Source organism: Arvicanthis niloticus, chromosome 17 (genome assembly GCF_011762505.2).
Source record: "Arvicanthis niloticus isolate mArvNil1 chromosome 17, mArvNil1.pat.X, whole genome shotgun sequence".
Classification (NCBI taxonomy): domain Eukaryota; kingdom Metazoa; phylum Chordata; class Mammalia; order Rodentia; family Muridae; genus Arvicanthis; species Arvicanthis niloticus.
In genome coordinates, this window is record NC_047674.1 from 57,696,722 (window position 1) to 57,720,275 (window position 23,554).

At 44.3% G+C, this 23,554-nt stretch overlaps 1 protein-coding gene across 3 annotated transcripts in view; it reads left to right on the top strand.

Moving 5' to 3' along the window:
- Positions 1–23,554, top strand: part of Kif6 (kinesin family member 6) — a 285,185-nt gene that overhangs the window by 43,265 nt on the left and 218,366 nt on the right. For 2 of the 3 annotated variants that reach the window (XM_076915376.1, XM_076915377.1), the window contains exons 4-5: positions 13,499–13,646; positions 17,537–17,646. In XM_076915376.1, coding sequence (XP_076771491.1) covers positions 13,499–13,646; positions 17,537–17,646 — 258 coding nt within the window. Of the gene's footprint in view, positions 1–13,498; positions 13,647–17,536; positions 17,647–23,554 lie in introns of those variants that run through there. The other variant, XM_076915378.1, reaches the window with a different exon arrangement.

Below are 23,554 nucleotides of genomic sequence, written 5' to 3' on the forward strand. Positions count from 1 at the left end.
TTGTCTCCTCACTATGGTTAATTTCTGTCCTAATGTCTACTATCCTAGTTAGTGGTGTTATAAAACAGTCCTTGGCAGGATTTTAATTGTGGAATTGATGAAAATCGGGTGCTCCAGAAGGCAGGACAGTAGATATGGGCCATTCCCATCTGTAAGACGCAGGGGACCTTCACCATGTGTGGTGTCAGCAGCGAAGGTTTGCACCTACGCTGAGAAACACTGAAAAGTGTGACATGCATTATTTAACTATGCATGGTTTAAGCTGGGTTACCCATCCATATCTCCTTATGCTAATTACCCCCTCAAATCCTTCAAATGAAGCTGTCAGCTTCCTCTTCAAGACATTTACATTGATTTGCCCTGTAAGTGTATCAGGGAGAGACACTTTGGGATGACTACTTAAGAAAGGAAGAGTATATATAAATGAAAAAGTTAACAAATTCAGTTTTGGTGTAATGGCTGTGAAATGTTACAAAAGTTATGTATGTGTATATATGGAGATCTTTATCAATTTTGATTGATGGCTTCTTAAGACTATATACAGCTATAGTTTTCTAATATCATCTTGCTTTTTAAAAAATTACTTTATGGGTATTTGCTTGAGGTATTTGCACATCATATATATGCCTAGTGTCTGTGGAGGCCAGAAGAGGGTGTGGGATCCTGTAGAACTTCAGTTAAAGATAGTTAGAAGTCATCATGTGGGTGCTGGGAACAAAACCTGGGCCCTCTGCAAGAGCAACCAGTACTTTTAGCTACTGAGCCATCTCTCCAGCCCCTTTAACCATATCATTAAAAACACTTAGTAAGATTATATTATCCTGTTCTACATATACACTAACAGTAGAAAGCACCCGTGCCAGGGTCCTGTGGCCACTGTCCTGTTCTTCCTGTGCTTCCTTTTAGAGTGTACATCTCGGAACTTCTTCATAAGACAGCCCGCCTCTGCAGACTCCTGTCCACAGCTCTGCATCCCTGTAGATGGCTTGGATGTTGTTCAGCTGTACAGCCAGCTAAGGAAAGATCTAGCCCATGTCGTCTTCCTTTTTTTTTTCCCTCTTTTCCCTGGATAGCCTGGGCACTTCTTCAGCTGTGTCCTTATGTACTTCTCTGTTCTCAAAGGGCCTTCTCCCTGGTGATTACTACCCACTGAAACGCATTGCAGCTCTCAAGGCATTCAGTGAGAGGAGAGTGCGTTTCCCTCCTGCTCTGAATGAACACTTCAAATGTCCTCTCTGCATCCTGTCTTCCCTTGGTGCCCAGCCACCCACCAGCCTCCGTTTCTCACTCTCTACATTCTAACAAACTTGTCAACAGTTTCCTACCCCCCACCCTCATAATGTGGACACCAGTGTTCCTTCACTTCTGGGCCCATCTTTCCCACTTGCTAGCCTAGATTCATGGACCTGGGCTTCTGCATACACCAATGGCTAGAGAACACAGGCGTTCTCAACAAAGCCTGTGAGAACGTTTACAACAAAGCAGGTGAGGTGGGCTTCTCACTTTGCCTTCTCAACAGAAATCTTTCTTCATATCTCTAGACTCTTGTAAACAAGCCACTTGGGGCTCTTTTGTTGTAGACTGTGTAAATTAGACGATTGTTTAAGTGAGCAGACACGTGAGTCTGTGCATTTAAAGACCCTCGTCTTGCTAATTGTTTTGTTTGATCTTATGTTGCAAGTTTCTTACAAACTTCACTGCCCAAGCCTCCAGTAGTTCACAGTGTACACACATCAGGCTCTTTGTCATTTGCTGGATGCTTAAGAAACATGGCTGAGGACTGATACAGCAGATGAAGGCACTTGTAGCCAAGCCTAACAACCATCCGAGTTAGATCTCCAGGACACACAAGCCAGCAGGAGAGAGCTGACTCCCACAAGTTATCCCCCATATCAGTTCCTTTTCTGTTGTTTTGATAAAAGACCAAGAGCAAGGCAACTTATATAAGGAGTTTACTTTGACTTATGGTTCTAGGGACATATGAGTCTATTGCAGTGGGGAAGCAGCAAGATGGCAGGCAGGGGAGCAAGGGGCAGAAGGCTGAGAGCTCATATCTCCAAACACAATCAGGAAGCAGAGAGAGGGAAACAGTGGCACTGGGATTTCCATCTCCATGCCTGTCCCCAAGGATAGTCTGCATCCAGCAAGACTGACCTACCTAAATCTCCTCTAGACAGAACTGACACCAGATGTTCAAATCTGTAAGTCTATGGGGGATCCTCTCATTCCAACCACTATACCCCCCCCCAGATAAATAAATCTAAAGACATGATTGATTTTAAGGATGTAACTGAGAGGCTGGGGAGACCTACTTGCCTGGAAATGACCTGAGTTTGGATCCCCAACACCCATGTGAAAGCCAGCTGCAGTGTGCATGACTGTAATCCCAGTGCCAGGGATGGAGACAGGAGGATGCCCAGGGCTGACTGATAAACCAGTATAATCAAATCCGTGGGTTCTAGGTTCAATGAGATATCCTGTTTCAAAGAATAAAGTAGAAAGTAACTTAGGAAGATAGCACACATAATCCTTTGACTTCTACCTACAGGAATATACCTGGGCATGTGTGAACACCCGCACACGGGGGGGGGGGGGGAGAGTAAGTTGATTGATTTGCCAAAATCAAACTTAAACTGTTACAATTGTAAATTGTAACAACTGTAAACTTAACTGTTACAATTCTAGAACATTATTCTAAGTTGTTTTTTCACGCAGAAAGCTGGGAATTGGAGATGATTAATAGCCTGGTAATCTATGTTATCTTTTTGGGTCAGACCATAGCAAGAGTTTACAACCAGGACCACAGGTGGCTAATAGTCCAAATGACCTCTGCACTCTGTGTGTCTGAGACCAGGCCAGATCCTTCCCTAGCCCTGAAGCTAATACAGGCAGCCTATCTGTGGAACCCATCTTCTTGGAAGAAATGACAGGTACCCTGAGGTGAGTCTCAATGCTCATGCATTGTGGATTGTATGACACTGGGAAACGTCTCCAGACTGTACTGTGTGTGCCGGGAATAAACTGCCTGGCTTCAGACTCCCCAGAGTCCTGATCCAGGTTAGTGATATCAATCTGAGCCCAGTTCTCATTCTCACCTCGCCACAGTTTGCTTGCCTGCCCGCCATGTCCATCAGCAGGGTCCTCTTCGTGACCTGGGAGAAGAAACAAGTGGCTCCAAGCTGATCTTTTTGCAGTCCCTTTATGTGGGACTTATGCTCTCTGGCTTGCCATGGTCTTTACAACTCCCTAATGTCCTGAGACTCGGGTGTCTTTTCTCTTTATGTTTGTGTCCCTGTAAAGGAAGCCAAAAGTAACCAGTGGACATTTTAAGGGATGTCTCTACAGAGCACAGAATTTCCAACATTACTGCATACAACTTGGTTGTTTGACTTAATCACCATGGGTGTCTGCAAAGGATTCCATATTTAATGAATCCAAGTGTTTACTGTCAAGGGTCACTGAAACAGTGTTTGTTAGAAGCACTACAGTCAGTGTGTTTTCATCGTGTAAATAAGATAAAATATAGCCTCCCCTTCTTAATCCTGTGTGCTGTCTTCAAGCCAACGCAGGTCCACTGGCTGGATCCTGTTCAAGGGGTCACTTCCTCCTCTTGAAGCTGTACACATCTCTGCCAGGTTTCCAGGGTTCAGATACTTGTTAATACTGGAGCAACAAGCTTCCTGCAGGAACTTGGGGGGAAACAAGGTGCTCACGTTTAAAGACCACTGTGCCCTGTATCTGATCCACCAACTTCTGGCCATGAAGCCACTGGGTAAGCTTAAGATCTTTATAAGAGACTGTTTGGATTGTGTCCTGTGATGATGTCTGACTCTTACTAAGTCCGGTTTGCAGTAGCTGGGATGAGACTGTCAGTAAAGCCTAGGAATCTCTGAGCTTCAAAGACTCTCCTCAGCTTCCTTTTCTCAGAGCCCTGCATCTCAGAGAGGATCTACAGACCATTCAGGATAGAAGCTGCTCCCCCTGTTTTCATGACAGAGCCAAGAGTGGAGGTCTAACCTGTGCTAAGGAGAAGTGCACACCAGACAGTCCTGCTTTACATTTATAAGCCATGAGCAATGGGAAGCAAGTTCTCTTTCCCGTTCCTGATCAGATGAAGGGATAAGGGTGTCACTTGTGACATTTTAAAACCTGGAAGATGCTGGAATTTAGCTTGGTTTATTTTTGGACTTTTTTTTTTTTTGAAAAAAACTGCTATTCTTGTGGCATTTATCTGAGTCACTCAGGCATTACAAGCCTCAGCATATGACTAATGTTAGGTAGCTAGCATTGAATACACAAACAATGGGAGTCAGGGCAGTGGTGGAGCTGTGTTTCAGCTGGAGAGTGCAGGTCCTTGCTTTAGGAGTACTCAGACTGAGTTAAACAAAGACAGAACTGTCCAAGCTAAAGGCTACACTGGCTAAACCAATAATCAGTATGTGCACAAAAAATTCTGAAAGGTTTTGAGCAATGATCACAGAAGCATAAAGTACCACCTAAGATATGATTTTCATTTTCTCACAAAATATATTTTTATATGTCCACTATTTTCCTTTAAAAATATTATGCATGGAAGTGTTTTGCCTGCATTTATGTCTATGTACCATGTGCATGCAGTACCTGAAGATGCAAAAAAAAAAAAAAAAAAAAAAAAAAGAAATAAAGAAAGAAATAAATAAAGAAAAAAAGCATTGGATCCCCTAGACCTTGAGTTATAGACAATTGTGAGCTTTTATGTGGGTTTGAGGAACTGAACCAGGGTTGTCTAGAAGAGCAGTCAGTGCTGTTAATGGCAGGGCCATCATACAGCCCGCTGTGAATTATGTCTAATCTGGACAGTCTTTTCTCAGCTTTCCAAAAAGTAGATCATTTGACCTGGGTCAGTTAAAGTTAGCTATGAGCTCACTTCACCGAAGTGACGCTGTAGTGATCCACGAATGATCTTGCCAGAGCATGCTTCCGGTCCTTGATCCTGGGGCAGCTAAATGTCCAGCAGGACCCTCAGTAGTCTGTGTGAATAACTTGTACTGTGCTATCAGTGACTGACATTGTCAATGTGTATGGATACAGCATTATCTGTTGGGCCAGACCACATAACCAGGACCAGAGGTGGCTTCTACAAGCAGGACCACAGGTGTCTGGTAATCTAAATGACCTTACATCCAGGGACTTCTAGATATAAGGCCATCAAGTCTTGGCAGATAACATATTTGGGAAATACCTGAGTCTCAGAACATTAGTGAGTTGTGGAGACCATGGCAAACCAGAGAGCATAAGTCCCTCCCACTGGGATTGCAAAAGGTCAGCTTGGGGCTACCCATTCTTGTCTCAAACCGGTCATGAAGGGGACCCTGCAGGTGCTCATGGCAGTCAGGGAAGCAAACCGTGGAGAGGCGAGAATGAGAACGAGGTTCATTGATGATGAAGATTGACTTCTCAACCTGGATCAGGACTCTGGGGAATCTGAGGCCAGGCAGTTTATTCCCAGCACACACAGTACAATCTGGAGAAGTTTCTCAGTGTCATACAGTCCCCAGTGCACAAGGAAGAGTAATTACATTGAGACTCTTCTCAAGGTACCTGTCATTTCTTCCAAGAAGATGGGTTCCACAGATAGGCTGCCTGTGTCAGCTTCAGGGCTAGGGAAGGATCTGGCCTGATCTCAGACACACACAGTGCAGAGGTCATTTGGACTATTAGCCACCTCTGGTCCTGGTTATATGGTCTGACCCAACAGATAATGCAGGTCACCAGGCTTTTAATCATCTCTAGTTCCCAGCTTTCTGCATGGAAGAACAGGTTATAAATCTTTTCCATTGCAAAAAACAATTTCTGGATTTTTTGGAGATCTGTAGGCACAAGGACTTTCATGTTATGCTTCCAACAGAGGCACTGAAGGATGTATCCTCTGGGTTGTGCAATAATAAATCCCAGCTCAGAAGCAGAGGGTTTCATGGCTCCTATACCTGGGTTATTGCAAAGCACTGAAAAAAAGGACTATGAACGGCAAGGACTTTGTTACTTGCATTGGCCCCTGACATGGCTGGCATTCCTTCTCTACACCTTTGACCACTGCTTGCTTATGCAAAATGGCAGGGCATATGGCATATGACACCTGTGACCCACTGACCCCATTACAAGAAGAGTCTCTTCCTTCTCCTCCTCATTTTCTTCCTTCTTCCCTTCTCTTTCTGGAAATCCACTCAAGAGTGATTCTCTTTTGCCTGATTTGCATGCCTAGAGCCTCTTGGAGCAGTAGTGACTTCAGATGGTAGATCTGGGGTTGGAGAGTGTAACTTTAATTTTTTTCAGACCTTGCTTTAATGATGGTTCTTCAATGCTTTAACCTCCCTTGTAGCTCATCACCCACCAGAGGTAGGAAAGAAAGGACCCGGGGACAGGGGGATGGGAGGAAGTGGACCTGCTAAGAAAGGTTCTTTGGAGCAACTCCCATCTGTGTTGTCTGGAAACCGGCAGTTCAGTTCACAAATTACCAGCAACAGCTCGATCCACTTGCAAACACCCCACAGATACACCAGCTTTGGTAGACTCAGGTTAGCAACAGTGGTGACACGACCTAGCAGAGATAGCCAGGCCTCAGCCTCTGCTGGAGTCAACAAGAGGGACCTGGAAGGACACCAGAGGTTCTCAGCTGTGCCTCTCTCAGGGAAGCGAAAATCAGCAAAGATGTGAGACCCACAATCATTGCACAGCTAGCTATACCAGCAAGCCCAGCTCTGTCTCTCTCACTCCATGGAGTCCTATTTATACCTTCCAAATATCATGTGTCTTCCATGTGCCTTGCCTCTGTGTGGGTCTTGCCTCAGCATGAGCATCCAATCAGCCCGAGAATGAGGAGTCCCAACAAATGCAGCTCAACTATGAAATGTAAGGCAGTCTAATACATGTGTGTTGTTAGCAAAGAATCCTTCATTACGTGTCCTTTCATGTGTTTGCTTTAATAGAACATTCTCTCTCCCGTGTCTGCTTCAGCGAAACGTTCCTCCACGAGTCCCCCTTTCACCTGTATCAGCTTCATGAAATCACTCCTTCATGTGTTTGCTCCAGCAAAGCATCATCCAACACAACTGACTCTCCAAAGAACCCTTAGGTTTCCTCTTCAGGGGAGGCCTGGCGTGGAATGGGGTAGTATTTTTACATATGAACTAACTGAGTTATTGTAATACCTCTTAAAAAGTCATGTTGTTGGGTTGGGAACATGGTTCAGTGGCTAAACTATATGCCACACAAGCGTGAGGATCAGAGTTCAGATCCCCAGAACCCCACATAAAATGCCCAGCATATGTCATCCCAGCTGCAGAAGCCAGAGGCCAGATCTCCAAAGCAAAAGAGCTGGAAAGTCTAACATCTGTGGTCCCTGGGTTGGACCGAGAGAACTTCCTCAATATATAAGAGAGAAGAGTGAGAATGAATCCTGACATCAGCCCTAGGCTGCCCCATACACAGACATGTGCACACTTTTTAAAAGACAGTTTCAGTATGTAGACAAAGCTGGCCATACATCGTAGAAATCACCCCACATCTGCCTCCCAAGTGCTGGGATTAAATGCATGTACCTCCATGTTCAGCACAAGAATAATTTTGGTTACTTTGTTGTAATCATTGTATAGGGGGACACTAAGACTTTTCTTAATCGAGCATAAACAACACCAAGTTTCATTTTCTTCACACCTACGTGATCCTCTCTATGAGGTCTAGTTGAACCAATCAAGAATAATACAAATGAAGAAGCTAAACAGAAATGAATCATATTTTCTAGTAAGGAAACATACTATGTATCCAGTTGTTCACAAAAATCTTAAAAGTTAGATTGCTGACAAAATACCTTGTCTGTAGAACTTAGGCTCCTAGAGGGAAGATGTGCTCTGCCAAGGGAGGAAGATGATTTGTACATCAGACGTTTCATCTGATCATCACGTGCCAGTCTAGAAGTGCTGGATTGATGTCCATGTCCCTGGCTGTGAGGATCCGCAGGGCCTGCAGTGTTGATTTTAGGTTGCCGAGAGGTAGCTAGTACCACAGATGTCCATCCTGCTTGGTTAGTTACTAGAATTTGCCTCTCTTGTTTCTCAGTGCTCCATCTAGGACAAACACCTAGGGAAGGCAGCAAAAGCGTCCTATAGATTATGCTTCTGCATCACGTTGGAACAGCAGCTTGTGGTGTAACTCACATGCCCTTTATCATTTAAAGAACATCATTTGGGGGTCTGATGAGGCGGCTCACTGGGTAAGGGGTTTGCTTATGAGCCCCTGGGCTAAGTTTGACTCCCGAGAACCCACATAGTAGAGAGAACCCGCTCTGGTAAACTGTCACTGGACCTTCACCCATGTACCCTGGTGCACACAAGAGTGCACACACACACACACACACACACACACACACACACACACACTAAATCCATGTAGTAGAATTTGCTGTTGAGTATAATTTAGTAGTTTTTAGAATAACTGTGCAGCCGTCCATGACCATCAGTGAATTTTAGGACATTTTTGTTAACCCTAAGAAAAGCCCTTGACTGCATGCAGCATTTGCTTCCCATTTTCTGTCTCCATTCAGCTGGTGTCACACACTAATCCACTTTCCCTACTGATTGGAATCTGCTTGTCTAAACACTTTGCATAGACAAGATCTTACAGTATATTACATTTTATGGCTGGCTTCTCCCATCTAACTTGGGCTTTAGAGTTCAATGCATTTCTTTTAAATATATGGATATATGTATAGAGATGACTCATTTGCTTATTCATCAGAATTAGAAATGTAAATCTATTTAAATTCATATTTAAATTCATTGCCTACTTTCCTTTTTTTCATTTATGTGTGTGTGACTGTGTATATGCGTGTGTGTGCGTGTGTGTGTTTGTGAATATATTGGTGTGTTTGTGATTATGTGTGTTTGTAAGTATATTGATATGTTTGTGAGTATGTGTGTTTGTGACTGTGTGTGTGCATGTGTGTGTGAGTATATTGGTGTTTGTGAGTATGTGGGTTTATGACTGTGTGTGTGCATGTGTGTGTGCGCGTGTGAGTGTGTGTGTGCATGTGTGTGTGTGCATGTGTGTGTGCGTGTCTGTGTGTATCAGCGAGCACCATGACCCTTTCAGCCATCTTGCCAATCCCATTTCCTACTTTTCAGCTGACCTTTGATAATGTGATATAATTTCTCACGTGCTGTGGCTTGTAGGTTTGATTTCAGTTTCCTTACAAGGTGGGTGATTTGAAAAAACCAGGACCTGGGGAGGCGGCTCAGCAGCTAAGATTATACTGCTCATGCAGAAGACCCAAGTTCAGTTCCCCATCTGGCAGCTCTGTTGGATCTGATGTCCCCTTCAGATACCTGGGTGCATCTGCTCCTGTGTGCACACACCCACGGTCCCCACGCATGTGCACTCACTCTTCAGGTGCATGTATACAATTTTAGTACTTTTGCACAATTTTGTTGCTTTTACTAATTTTTCTTTATACTCTCCTCCATTAAACAGTCTCATCGCCGCTGTTGGAAAAGATCCAGCTATAAACTGAGGGCTGCCACTGAAGTACTGCTAGCCAGCTGCACACACCGATGTGCAGGATCTGATTGTGGACTTTGAGTTCGGTTCCACTTCCTGCCGTTCTCCATGTGCCAGCATTCTGTCGCCCTCATTACTTTAGCCTTTCAGTTAGCTGTGAGTGGGAAGCCTGGGTTTTCACATTTGTCCTTATTGTTTTGACTATAACATGTCCCGTAATTTCCACAGAAATTTTATGAAAGCTATGTCCATTCTGCAAAGAGGCAGAGGGGACGGCAACAGGTCAAATCTTCAATACTATTTTCCTCTTCTGTAGTCACGAAGCCTATGCCTGAGGAGGCTGTCTAGCGTTCCCTTTTATCATTCTCTGTCTTATTTCTCAAGGGAAAGAATATCTCACTGAACCCTGAGCTATGCTGGTGGCCAGCAAGCCCCCGACACACTCGGGCCTTCTTCCACTTGCTGGGGTTACAGATGTACACATGGCAACACTGGCTTTTTATGTGAGTGCTGGGTATTCAAACTCGGGTCCCCATAACTGCAACTCAAGGTGCTCTTACCCACAGAAGCTTCCTTAAATTGTCTTTCAGCTCTGTGCAGTATGGTGATTTAAATGTGACACGCCCCCCTGGGTTCCAGTGTTTGAACAATTGATCTGTGTGTAAAGGGTGCTGCTTTGTGGTGAGGTTTGCTGAAGGGAACAAGTCACTGAGGGCAGGATTTCAAAGTTGTAAGCATCACCCTACTTCCATGAAGTTCTCTGCTTCATGTGTTCAGCTGAGGATGTGAGCCCTCGGCTCTGGCCATGATGTCTGCTGACATGACTCTTGGATTAATGGGCTCTTATGCCTCTGAAACTGTTAGCCACCCCCACCCCTAGAAAATCTCTTTCTTCTGTGTAGTTATCTTGGTCAGTGGTTTTTCTTTTCTTTTCTTTTCTTTTCTTTTCTTTTCTTTTCTTTTCTTTTCTTTTCCTTTCTTTCTTTCTTTCTTTCTTTCTTTCTTTCTTTCTTTCTTACTTTCTTTTTTATCACAGAAACCGAAAAGTGACTAATGTGTGTAGCCTCCACCCAATTAGAGAAGTCTCTATTGTGTGATATGCCCTTAAGTGGTTTAAAAATATCTCTCCTGGTTGGCACAGGAGCACCTCTGTCTGTGTGCAGAGATGCACCGTCAATATCTTGGATTTGGCATCTCTACCTGAACTGCCACTCACTTCTTGTACAGAGACTCAGGGCCAATCATACCTGAGATAAAAAGTCCTTCTCAAGTCCTTTCCTAAGTGTGGCCTTCTAGTCTTTTCAAAGTATCTTGCTGTCACTGTGAACAGATTTTTACAAGCATCTGACCACATATAAGCTCAGCTCACTGGTATCACCACGTCGGGTGACTTGGATGTCAAATATTTGCCTGTAGCCAGGCTGCTCACCCTGAGGGCTTTGAGTCAGAAGACACGTATTCTGCTGAGTCAGCAGAGATTTTGGTGGGGGGGGGGGGGGGACCAAGGAAAGATCAGTCCAGGGAGGCTTGTGGGGAGTTCCGGATCCACACTGCTTCTTCGGCAGTGGCTGGGCTGTGAGGTTTAGGGTTCCCAGACTCCCAGACATATTGTTTTTAAAGGCTTCCTTGGAGCTGGGGGTGGGGGGAAGGCTAGGACTTGTGAAGGTGGAACACCATGGAAGCCCACCGTTTCTACTGAGATCGGTTTTTTTTAAAGCACGACTTGAGCTGTTGGTCGTGTTGAGATAGCTTTCAGAGTAATGACGAAGTGGACCTTGGCCCTTTTGCTATGATGTGTTTGCTCTTATGGGCAGATGAAGCTTAAAGGAAGGTAATTACATCACCATTACTCTCTTTATTTTCCACTTGTATCTTCTCTTGGGACAGATGAGACTAGTATAGCATGTCCAAATGCCTGGGACACAGTAGAGAGGTTGATTTAGGATGAGGAGCTCCTGGATAAAGGAAGTGGACAACATTTACCATTGTTCCTTTGTTAAGTTTTCACTAGTGCAGTGCGATGTGCAGGCCTCTGTAGCTGGTGGGAGTGGGTGGACCACAGCAGACTGTGTAAGGAAACATGTATTAGAACAGACAGACAGGCGACTCTTGGTGAGAGATGAGATTTTGGTATAAAAAGATCGGATGACTGTTCAGTGAGGACCCATGGCTCACCCTCAGTCATTGCTCTTCATAGGCTGCGACTGTGTTAAAATGAAAATGCTAATTTGTGCTCATCTCCTTTGCTTTTTGCAACTGATAATGCCTCCTAAATTTGAGCAATTCTTTCTGTCAAGAGTTGGTGCAATGCTTAAAGTCTGCTACTTAAAATCGTAGACCCCATTTACACAGCACATCTGTGGCAAGAAACAGTCGACATCCAAATGATACTCCAGTGAGGCATCTCTGTCTCCTTGGTGACTGATTCCATTGGTGGAAAAGATTCAGTAACAACCCAACTCTATGGATCATGGTACTCACAGCCTCTTAAAAGCTGAGAATGTCAACAGTAGACAGTTCGAGTGTGAAGACACAGGTAGCAACATGAGTCACCTTCTTGAAAGCAGAGTGTTGACCCTCAAAGTAGCAATGCTTTCCCCACTCCCTGTACTAAGTTCATCCAGTTTGTAAACCACACTCACACTCTGCACAGAGCAAAGCACCTTGCTGAAACACACGATTGTGAGGTTTCTAGCTGTGTGAGATGCTAAGGGCTTAACTGACCTCTTCAGAATAGGCTCTGGGCAACACCTGTTTTATCTCAGGATCACTTTGAGGATAGGCTACTCATCACGTAGTCAAAAGCAGAGTGAGCTCTAGAGTGAACTATTGGCAGAATCTCAGCAGCCAGGGTAGAGCAGGATTCCCTATGCAAATGATGAACAGCAATCTCAGAGGAGCCATCCACTTAAAACCCACTTGGAACATGGGTCCCATTAACTGACATCATGGCAGCTGGTTTGACGGAAACATCTTGGAGATCAAGGAGAAACTTGTAGCAAAAAAGACAGCAAAACTGCAAGAGTTTACTGTTCTTTGTAGCATAGATAAAAGGCCCACTCTCTCCAAAGCCCCACATCATGCAGAACACACTGTTAAAAGCCCATGTGACAGGTGGTGGTTTGAAGGCTTCTTAAGACCACTGTCAAATCATCCGTTTCTATACTGGGCTGAAATAGCATACATGGACTAACATCTTCCACCAAAAAGAAAGTCATTCCAAGGAGGATGGGACTTTCTGTTGTAGGCATTGCATAGAGAAATAGATTGCAAGGAACACAGTTGTAAAGTCAGTGTACCTAGTAATGTGTGGGTACCTACTGATACGAGTATTCATCAGGGGAGGTACACAGATGGTGACTAAGACAGACAGCTTACCAAATCAGAAGTATTTCCCTGAGATCATACTCTAAGTCTAGTATAGTAAAAGACACTATTTAGATGCTGGACTCCATTTGAGTGGCATGACCTTTCTTAGAGAAAGTCATTGATAGCCTAAGATTCCTGGATTAGAAACTAGTCTGCAGGTCAGGGAAATGACTCCGTGGGTAGAGAGCTTGCCGCCGGAAGCTGAGGACCCGAGTTTGTTCTCCAGCATCTGTGGAAAAGCTGAGCCCAGCAGCATGAGCGAGGGATGTGGAGACAGGAGGGTTCCTGGAACTCACTGTATGGCCAGTTCAGTCCATTAAGGAGCTCCAAGTTCAGTGAGAGAGGCTGTCTCAAAAATAATGGTGGACAGGGATTTGGGAAGATGCACAGTGTCGACCTTTGGCCTCCATATGTACTCCTACACAGGTGCAGGCGTGTGTGCACACATACATCAAACTGGATTGTCACATAAATATTCTGTAAATATCTTATGAGTGTTATTTCAGTAGTGTTTATAAGGTTACTATTTGATTATGAGTACCTAGCACCAATATGGGTGTCCACTTACCCATTAAAGCTCTGACCTTTCTTCTTGCAGTGCCTTGGCAGGTTACAATGGCACCATCTTCGCGTATGGGCAGACAGGCAGTGGCAAGACATTCACCATCACAGGCGGGGCTGAACGCTACAGTGACAGAGGCATCATCCCAAGGACCCTGTCGTATATTTTTGAGCAGTTGCAAAAGGTAAAGACGGAGGCAGGAAGATGCAGTAAGGTATCCTGCTCTGTGCCCCCAGGGCAAGTAGGGCTGTAGAATACCCCTGGCCTTCACAGTTAAAGAAAGGTTAGGATTTTGGTAAAAATTACAAAGATGCTTCTCTTATCAGGAATGCCAGCAAAGGCCAAGGCTCCATTTGAGATGCCTACAGGGCTTAAAGAGCAAATGACAACTTTGTGGCAGAGTTGGGGTTGATATGATGGAGGCTCCTGTGTTGTGTTTGTGTGTGTGTGTGTGTGTGTGTGTGTGTGTGTGTGTGTGTGTGTAGGTACAGAAGTCGATGTTGGAGGTCCTTTACTGCTCTCCACTGATTTCTTTTGAGACAGAGTCTCTCACTTGACTGGCAGGTCAATGGCATCAGGGCTATTTACCATACACTGGGTCCCATGGCTACACCACCACATCTGGCTTTTCACATGGGTGCTGGGGATTTGAATTCTGATCCTCATGCTTGCACGGCAAGCACTTTGCCCACTGAGCCATCTCTCTCCAGCCCCCTTGTGTGGATTTTTAATATAACAAATATTGTAACTAGCAAACACGGCGTCTTTATTCCCATTTCATAATTGGAAAAACTGAGCCTCTATTGATGTATTTTCCTCTGTGTTCGAAGCTCTGGAAGCAACTGCTTCCTTGCCTCGGCTCCACACCCTCTGTAGCTCAGACTGGCTTTGTTTTGTTGGCTGTGTTTAAATCCATTTCCTGTGATGAGTCATTTCACTTCTGTGGGTTTCTGCCTGCCGGTTTCTGAAAGTAAGGGCTGAGCTGCTCTGGAGGCTCCTCTGTCTCCCGTCCAGCCCCAGCAAGTCCTTGGATTCTGCGTATGTCTAACCGGGCTGTTGTAACAGTCACTGTGGAATTCCCTACTGAATGCCATTTGCATTTTGAGTTGCGAAGACAAGAAGAGAAGAAACTGCTGAGCTCTGCATAATTCCCGTTGCCGTCCATAAAGCAGCAATTATCCATTAGTTCAGCTCTTCTCTCAGTGGCCCAAGTGCGCCAAGTGTGTGTGCCAGAAAATGTGGAGGAGGGAGGCTGAGTGGAGGGTGTGCCTCGTCCGGAGCCTTTCCCCTCACTTCCGAGTGTATTCCGGACACCACCTGTCCTGCCTTGCATACACGTGTCACGAGCAGGGGCTATAGTTTCCAATAGTTTTTGTTGCTGTGGACCAAAGTGGAAGGCTGTCGTCTTAGACGGATGGGCAGGGCTGTGTAGGCTGCCAGGGTTCTGAGAACATGTATCACTGATGGCATGTGGCTTCTTGTCCTCAATGTCATGGAGCTGCTGTGAGGGACAAAGATGTGGTATTTTAAGATCTCAGTCGGGAGAGACGGCCCAGTAGTTAAGAGTGTGCCCTGCTCTTGCATAGGACTAGAGCCTCGTTCTAAGCACTGATACCAGGCTGCTCACAACTGTCTATAACTCCAGCTCCAGGGGACCCAATACCCTCTTTCAGCCTTTACAGACACTGCATTCTCATGCACGCACACACACACACACAGAGAGAGAGAGAGAGAGAGAGAGAGAGAGAGAGAGAGAGAGAAAACACATAATTAAGAATAATAAAAACAAATCTTTGAAGTTCTTGGCACACAAAGTATGCTTACTTCCTGGTCATTATTACCATAACATTAATATTCACACATGCAAATGTTCAACAATTGTTACCGTGTTTATTAATCTTCATATATGTACATATGTCCAAATGATACCTAACCAGTTAAAGAAAACCTTTTGAAGCCCTCAAAGCCAATGGAGCCAATTTCCCGGATCAGCTTCATTAGAAAAAGTAAAATCTCTCCTAACGGAAAGTATGTTTTGTGTCTTCTAAAACATTCTCTGCAGTTATCAAAGAATACCTCTGGAAGCCCACCAAGCATCCAGAGCACTGGCTACCTATCAGGGTTGTGGGGAGACTCCTTTGACATTGATGTCACTCTAAACCCTTGGCTACTTCTGAATCATTCCAAGTAATTTCCTGGAGTGAGTAAGCCCACCAGACCAACTTACAGCCAGGGAAACTGACATGGACCAGCTTCTGCCATGGGCCACATCACATCCGTTATAATCACAGTGGATTGTGCTAAAACCAGCCTGGCAACTTAAAGTACCCACGACGTGTGTCTAGAAAAACAGACTGGACCCAGAGGCCCCTGCTGATTGTCTCGGACTGGAGAGCTCACTGCAAGACTAAGGCCAAGTCTTTCTTTGAGACAAACCAAAACCGCAGTGCATTCTGTGTTGTGAAGGGCCCATGAGTGGCGACGGATTTCCACTGGACTGAAGGGTTCCGTTTGCTTCCCAGAAGCCCTTCTCCTTATGTTGGAGCATTACAAGGCTCAGATTGTTTGGGGCAGAAGAAGTGGCTGTGTGCAGAAGACACATGTGTTACATTATAGTCTGGCAACCCAGATGCTGAAGAGGGCTGAGAAAGGTAGCTGGCCACACCACTCAGTGAGATCTGAGTGTAGAGTGTACCGCCATAAAACTGCAGGAAAAACAGAAAATGGAGGAGCCAAAGCACTGTCCTTACCCCAGGCAGTGGGCCCACCATTTTCCTGACTTATCCTACTTGTAAAGAAGAGAGTGTCTCCATTACAGATGATGGCTCGAGTGCACTGTTCTTTTATGTGTGTCCTTTCTCTTTACACTCTTGTGTTGTTTTAGCTGCTTTGATCGTGGCTGTGCTGGAACAATGAACAAAAACTGTTTTAAGGTTAACTTTGCCTCAGTGTTTGAGGTGATGAGTACTCCATACGGGGAGGACACAGTGGTGGGAGCATGATGTGACTGTCAATCACGTCATGCCCACAGTCAGGAAACGGAATTATGAAGCTACTGCTTAGCCCCTTCCTCTCTCTCCCCTCCTTATTCACTTCAGGACTCCGGCCCATGGGAAGGTGCTGTCCATGTTCAGGGAGGGTTTTCCTTCTCCAGTTCTACAGTTCAGCAAACCACCTCACAGACACACCCAGAGGTGACTCTCCTAGGTGACTTTAGGTCTCAGGTTGACCACATAGATTACCCATCACCCTTAGTTGTCATTTGGAGGTTTCTAGACATACTTGAAAACAGTTATATCAACATCAGTAACCATAGCAACCACCACAGTGATTCCTTGGTGCCCAGGTATTTTGGGTAGGACTTGAAATGTAGATACTCCTCTCTCATGGTGGTTTTGCAAGATCATGGTTACTTCATAAATTATTATTAGTGTGAGACCCTGTTAGAAGCAGCACGGCTCTCGCCGAGGATGGAGTTGGGTTGCCAGCACCCACAGTGGGTGGCTCACAACTGCTAGCTCCAGGGATCTGATGCCCTCTTCTGGCCACTATGGGTACCTGCACTAATGTGACACAGTAAATTATTAAATATTTTTTAAAAGATGTAAGATTCTGAGTAGTGGGAAAGTAAAGGAAATTAATTATGATCAAGGATGGAAACTTCTTTGCTACTGAAGTCTTTGCTTTCTTATTTACAGACTGGTCACAGAAGGTAAATTTTTTTCTTAATAGCCTTTTGTGGGGGGGAGGCAATCTGGAAAGTTAAAAAATAATGTATTGTCCAGTTCTACAACCAGCTTGGCTCACTGTATTTTATGTATAATGTGGAACCAATAAAACTAACAGACTGAAGTTACGTGTAATCATGGATATTGGCTATTACAAGGGAAAAAAAACCCTTCATGCAGATGGCCACAGCAACTCGAAAGTGTCACGAACTGAAAATGTAAACCATATAACATGGAGCTGCACAGGAGGGATGCTGTGAGCAAAGTCCAGAGACAAATGGTGCATCTCTCTCCAGCCAAACGGTTGTTTCTAGTCATTGAACAATGCTTTTCCTTCCCCAACCAGGACAGCAGCAAGATCTACACGACACACATTTCTTACCTGGAAATCTACAATGAGTGTGGGTATGACCTGCTGGATCCAAGACACGAAGCCTCCAAACTGGAAGATCTGCCGTGAGTAGCAGGCTGACAAAGACCAGCAGGAAATGGTTTTCAGATGCTTGTTTCCAGAGTTGCCTTTGAAATGCGCAGCGTTCGCAATTAGCAAATACTGGAGAGCAGCATCTTTCCGTAAGGGGCAGGCATCATGGGCTCCAGGATTGCTGGAAACTCATTTCTTGGGGGAAAACCCAGGAGTTGACATGAGAGTGCAGTGGGGTGGACACAGTGGGCACTGGAGATTGAGGGCAGCACCATCCCCCAGCCTCAGGAAGTCCACATATCCTTTAATCACTCCCTTCTTCCAAAAACAGTATTTGATTTGTGCAGCAGTAAGATAATCTGAGAGAAAATGTAAAATTGGAAATTTCCCCTCAAAAGCTTCTCTGCATTCATTAGCACTGACATTCATAGCCCTTTGATCAGATCAACACAGTGAAATGCCTTCTTCAGATCTGTTGACAGCGGATGCTCCCCTGCCAGGGGTCACGCAGTGTTGCTGTTTGTTTGAAACCCTGCCTGAGTTAGGTGGAGTAACTGGTCATCATTCATGTGCTTCTACCCAGTTGTTTTTATGTATTAGAAGTTGCATATAGCCAAGAAAAAAAGTGTTTTAAAGATTCAATGTATGTTTCAGTAAGTGTGTGTGTGTGTGTGTGTGTGTGTGTGTGTGTGTGTGTGTGTACATATACCAGTGGGAGCCAGAAGAGGACATCCAATCCCCTGAGGCTGCAGATACCGAGGTTGTGAACTGCCTGGCGTGGCATGGGTGCTGGGAACTAAACTTGGGCCCTCTGGAAGAGTGGTGTTTGCTTCTAATTACTCAGCTGTCTCTCCACTGCCCAAATATATATATATATGATAAAATACTCTAAAAGAATTTAGAAATACACAGGAATTTTCAGTGAAAACAATTACATGCAAGTTTTATGTTCAATAGCCAAGTTACTAAATTAGTAAAAAATTGAAAAGAATAATAACATAATTTATGACTCATAGACGCTTATATTAACATTGGTTGAGGTGTTTCATGTATCACCTTTTTATTTTCACAAAATTTTATAGATGGAGTCAGGAAAGAGAATTATTTGTATTATAAAAATTGGTTTAACAGCAAAGAGAAGACAGATCACCAACTCTATGGAAGAAAATAGCTTTGCCAACTTATGAGAATAAAGTTTACAAGTTAAAGCTTTTGACTGGAAGCAGGAATAGAAGCATTAGACATAGGCCGTAGTTGGGAAGACTGCACGCTGTGCATGCTGTACGATACCAAAGTTCACATGTCAGACCCTAATCACCTGTGTGATGATGTTAGGAGATGGGGTCTCTGAGTATGTGCAGGTCATTAAGGTGGAGCTCTCTTCAACATAGTTATTGTCCTTATAAATGGGTGTTAGTTTGGACAGTCTACAATGTTGAAGACTCTAAGAAAAGTTGGTAGCTCATAGTCCAGAAGAGGGCTGGAACTAAAACTTTGATTTGGACTTTGAGCCTCTATGACTGAGAAATAATTCTATTGCATATGGTCTGCCCAGTATAGTTACTGTCCCAGCAGACCAGATGCACTGTAACAAGATATCAGGATGTCATCTGAAAGAAGTGCCTGAAGCCCGTGGAACCAGTTTGAGGAAGGGTTTGAATGCCAGGCTTCTGGTTTGAGGTTTATTTTTGTTCTGGTCAACTTATCGTTTTATATTCTCCAGGTTGACCTGTATATCTCCAATTTAAATGTTGTTTAAATGTGTTCTCACAATATTTAGAAGGCAGTTTGATATTGTATCCATTTAGCAAGATAATTGGAATAGGTCCACCTGTAGGAGCTGTACACTCCACAGCCCTGGGTTCTTGGCCATCTTTGCAGCCTCAAACACAATGAGTACGCCATAACAGTAATGCCACTGTTACACTCATGGTCTTATCTTGATCATTCGTTATTGTATCTAACAGGGTTCACAGCTGGGTAAGACTATATTAATAACATTCCCCCCCAGCAGCCTGAATGACACCCTCCAAAACTATGAAAGCTAACCATCAGTGAGAAAGTCTCCAGGTTAATGTCAGCTTGATTTCTTGAAGTCCTGTGACCAGAGAGTGTGATGTCTTCAGCAATAGGGTCTTTCTTTCCATTTCTGTTGAGAAACTAAGAGTAATGGCAATAACCTGCATTGATGCAGGGACATTAAAGATTGCTTTCAATCGGGTTCATCAGTACCCAACAGTCTGCAGACCTTGAGCAGTCTCAGGAGTGAAGGGATTGTCTCGTGGTAGAGAGGAGAGATAAAAGGGAGATATTTAAAAAGAAGGAATAAGAGAAGAAAGGAAAGAGGTGGAGGAAGACTATGAGATAAGGTGATCCTGATGGACTGTACTGTGACCCTCAGATCTGACTGAATTAGAATGAGTGGTGAACCTCCAAAATTTGCTTCTGTCATTGTTGCCCTGGGACCTAAAATTCAGAGAGGTTTGATTTACCCAGTATTTCAGAACAATTAATTGGCAGCTTAGCAATGGGCCTGCCTCCTGCACATATGTAACAGATGTGCAGCTTGGCCTTCATGTGGGTCCCGAACAACTGGAACAGGGACTGTCCCAAAAGCTGTCGCCTGTACGTGGGGTATGTTCTTCTAGCTGGGCTGCCTTGTCTGGCCTCAGTGGGAGAGGAAGTACCTAGCCTTACAGAGACTTGATGTGCCAAAGTAGGGGGATATCCAGGGGGTTGCCATCCTCTCAGAGGAGAAGGGAAGGGGGAGGGTGGAAGGATTTTGGGAAGGGGTAACTGGGAGTTGGGGCAGTGAGTGGGATGTAAAGTGAATAAATAGAAAATAAAATAAAAATCCAGATATTCACACTTTCATGCTAGAGTGACAAGAGGGGATTTTAAAGACTTTTTACACACTGGGGCTGTGAGAATTAAAAGATTTCCGTCAAAAACTTGAGAAGGTGACAATGAAGACTTTGCAGATGTGACTTTGGGTCTGCAATACCACACTATCTGTATATATTTATAATAAAGTCTCCTGAGGTGCAGTGTATGTGGCATGGAGTATGTCTCTTTTGGCTTAGTAGCCACCCTAGTGACGATGCCTTGATACCTTTTAATTATCTATGTGACTGGGGAAGTAGTTCCATTGTTAAAGTGCTTGTCTTGCAAGTGTGAGGACCAGAGTTCAGATCCCCAGAACCCCCATAGACACAGGACAGTTGTGTTTATCTGCCTCTAATCCCAGCCTCAGAAGGCAGAGACAGGACCTGCAGAGCAAGCTGCCTAGGGAGACTAGCCATATTGCCATATTGGCAAGCTCTGAGTTTGATTAAGAGAATTTCCTCAGTGAATAAGGGTCTCTTCAGTGGAAGAGCAATGATGGATGATTCCCAGCTTCAACCTTGCACACAGCCACATGCATGTGTGCACACATGCATGCGTATATCCACACATGGCAAACATGCTTGTACACACAATGCTCATATGAAAATGGAAAAAGAGAAAGCAATTTATTACATTGAAACAAAGGAGTTGAGACTGTGAGGGTGAAGAGGAGAAGAGCCCAAATCATGTCCATGAGAACCACTGTACAGTGTGCACAGGTTCAGTTGGGATGAGAAAAGGGGTTACTCTCTAAGTACTAGGATGCCTGTGCTCAGTACTTCAGCAGAAAGCAGAATCTTCAGAATGTAGCCACAGCTAGAGTCTTAGACAAATTCTTTCATTTTCTGTTTCTTTATTCAGTGTAGGCATTGGGTCAAATACCATGTATCAGTCTTCTAATGTCTAACATCTAGAGTCCAAGGATGGGTGATGTTCACAATGTGAAACTTTCTTGGTGATTTTTCTTCATTTCACTCAAGAATAGTGATCTGGGATATTTTCTAATGTTCCCCACCTGGAAAAGAACAAGAACAGTGATTCCATTCTCCCTGTGTCCTCTGCATCCGTGAGCATGCATTCTCCCTGTGTCCTCTGCATCCGTGAGCATGCATTCTCCCTGTGTCCTCTGCATCCGTGAGCATGCATTCTCCCTGTGTCCTCTGCATCCGTGAGCATGCATTCTCCCTGTGTCCTCTGCATCCGTGAGCATGCATTCTCCCTGTGTCCTCTGCATCCGTGAGCATGCATTCTCCCTGTGTCCTCTGCATCCGTGAGCATGCATTCTCCCTGTGTCCTCTGCATCCGTGAGCATGCATTCTCCCTGTGTCCTCTGCATCCGTGAGCATAAATGAAATTTACTAGCGACTATTAGTGCCGGTCAGGTTGCTAGAGATGTCATGGGTTTGAGAGACTATCCTTCGGTGGCTTGTCTTTCATTGCAGCATGACACTGCTGATCCAGCTTAGAGGTAAACTGGGTGCATACACACAGAGACATATAAATATATATGCACATACATATGAATCAATAATAAAATAAATACATATACACTTACATATATTACAGCCACTACAAAAATGAATGTATTGGTCATAGGCCTAAATATACAGTTCAACATACAAATCTAGAGAAAACATGGAAGGGAATCTAGGTAAAGCTGCATTGGTCAATGAATATTGAGATATAACAGCAAAAGTATGATCCATGAAAGAAAAATACTGGTAAGTTGAACTTCATTAAATTTCAGTTGTATGTTGTCCTATGAAAGGCTCTTTTGAAGACTAGATAAACGAGGCATGCACACAGAGAGAATGATACAAACACCTATCTTCTAAAGAGTTTATACCCTAAGCTGGAGAGATGGCTCCATACACAAGAACACTGGCTGCTCTTTCAGAGGAACTGAGTCAGATTCCCAGCACCCACTTGCCTGCTCACAACCATCTGTCACTCCAGGGGATTCATCATCTTCTGGCCTCCATAGGCACTACATGCACGCTATATACATACGTATTGCAGGCAAAACACACATACACAAGACACAAGATAACACAACTGTAAAAATGGATTTATATGCAGAATAATAGAATACCTCTTAAGAGCCAGTGAAGATAAACCAGTGGATGATTTAAAACTGGACAGAAGATCTCACCAGCCATGTCTCTAAAGACTGAACACACAGATGAAAAGTTAGCAGATGTAAGTGAGCTCGGCAACATCTGGAATTTAAACAACACTGAGGGGCCACTGTGTACCCGAGAGAGTGGCTAAAATCCCAGAGTCTAACAATACCAAAGGCTGGCGAGGTTGTGGAACAATGGAAATTCTCGCTGCTGGTGGTAATGCAAAACGATATGGTCACAGCTGGGAGACAAACCAGAAGCATCTTATAAAACCAAACATTCATTACGCAACATAGCAATCATGCGTTTAGATATTTACCCAGATGAGCTGAAAACCTAGATTCACACAAAACTTGCTCACAAGTGTAAAAGAGCAGCTGCTTCACACTTGTCCCAAGCTGGGTGTAGCCATAATGTTCATCAAGAGGATGAGGAGGAAACTATGGTAAATACATGCAGTGTTGTTATCTGTTGACACAAAGGAAGCTACCTTGAGTCACAGAAGAAGCATGAAGGCACATTGCCAGCACAAGAGTTGCTAAGAAAGCCTGCATGTCCATCTAGCTGACATTCTGGGAAAGGCACAGTTGTAGACAATAATATGATCATGTGTCTAGAGTTTGAGAAGGAAGGTGGAGCGGCCAACAGAGGAATCAGCCAGTGGAACTAGTCTATATGATTATACGGTGTGATTACCGTGGATGTGTGACACTATACAGACTCAAAGCCCAGAGAATTCACAGCACAGAGAGTGACCCCCTAATATGCTTAGTGCAGAAAAAGATCCATCAGCAGCAGAAATAAACAAATATAGCCAGCAACTGGGATGAGTCCTCGAGAAACCTCACCTATGCTACCTGATTCCATTTCTGCAACATCCTTTCGGGACCAGAATGATAGAAACAGAGAACAGAGCAGTAGAACAGGAGTT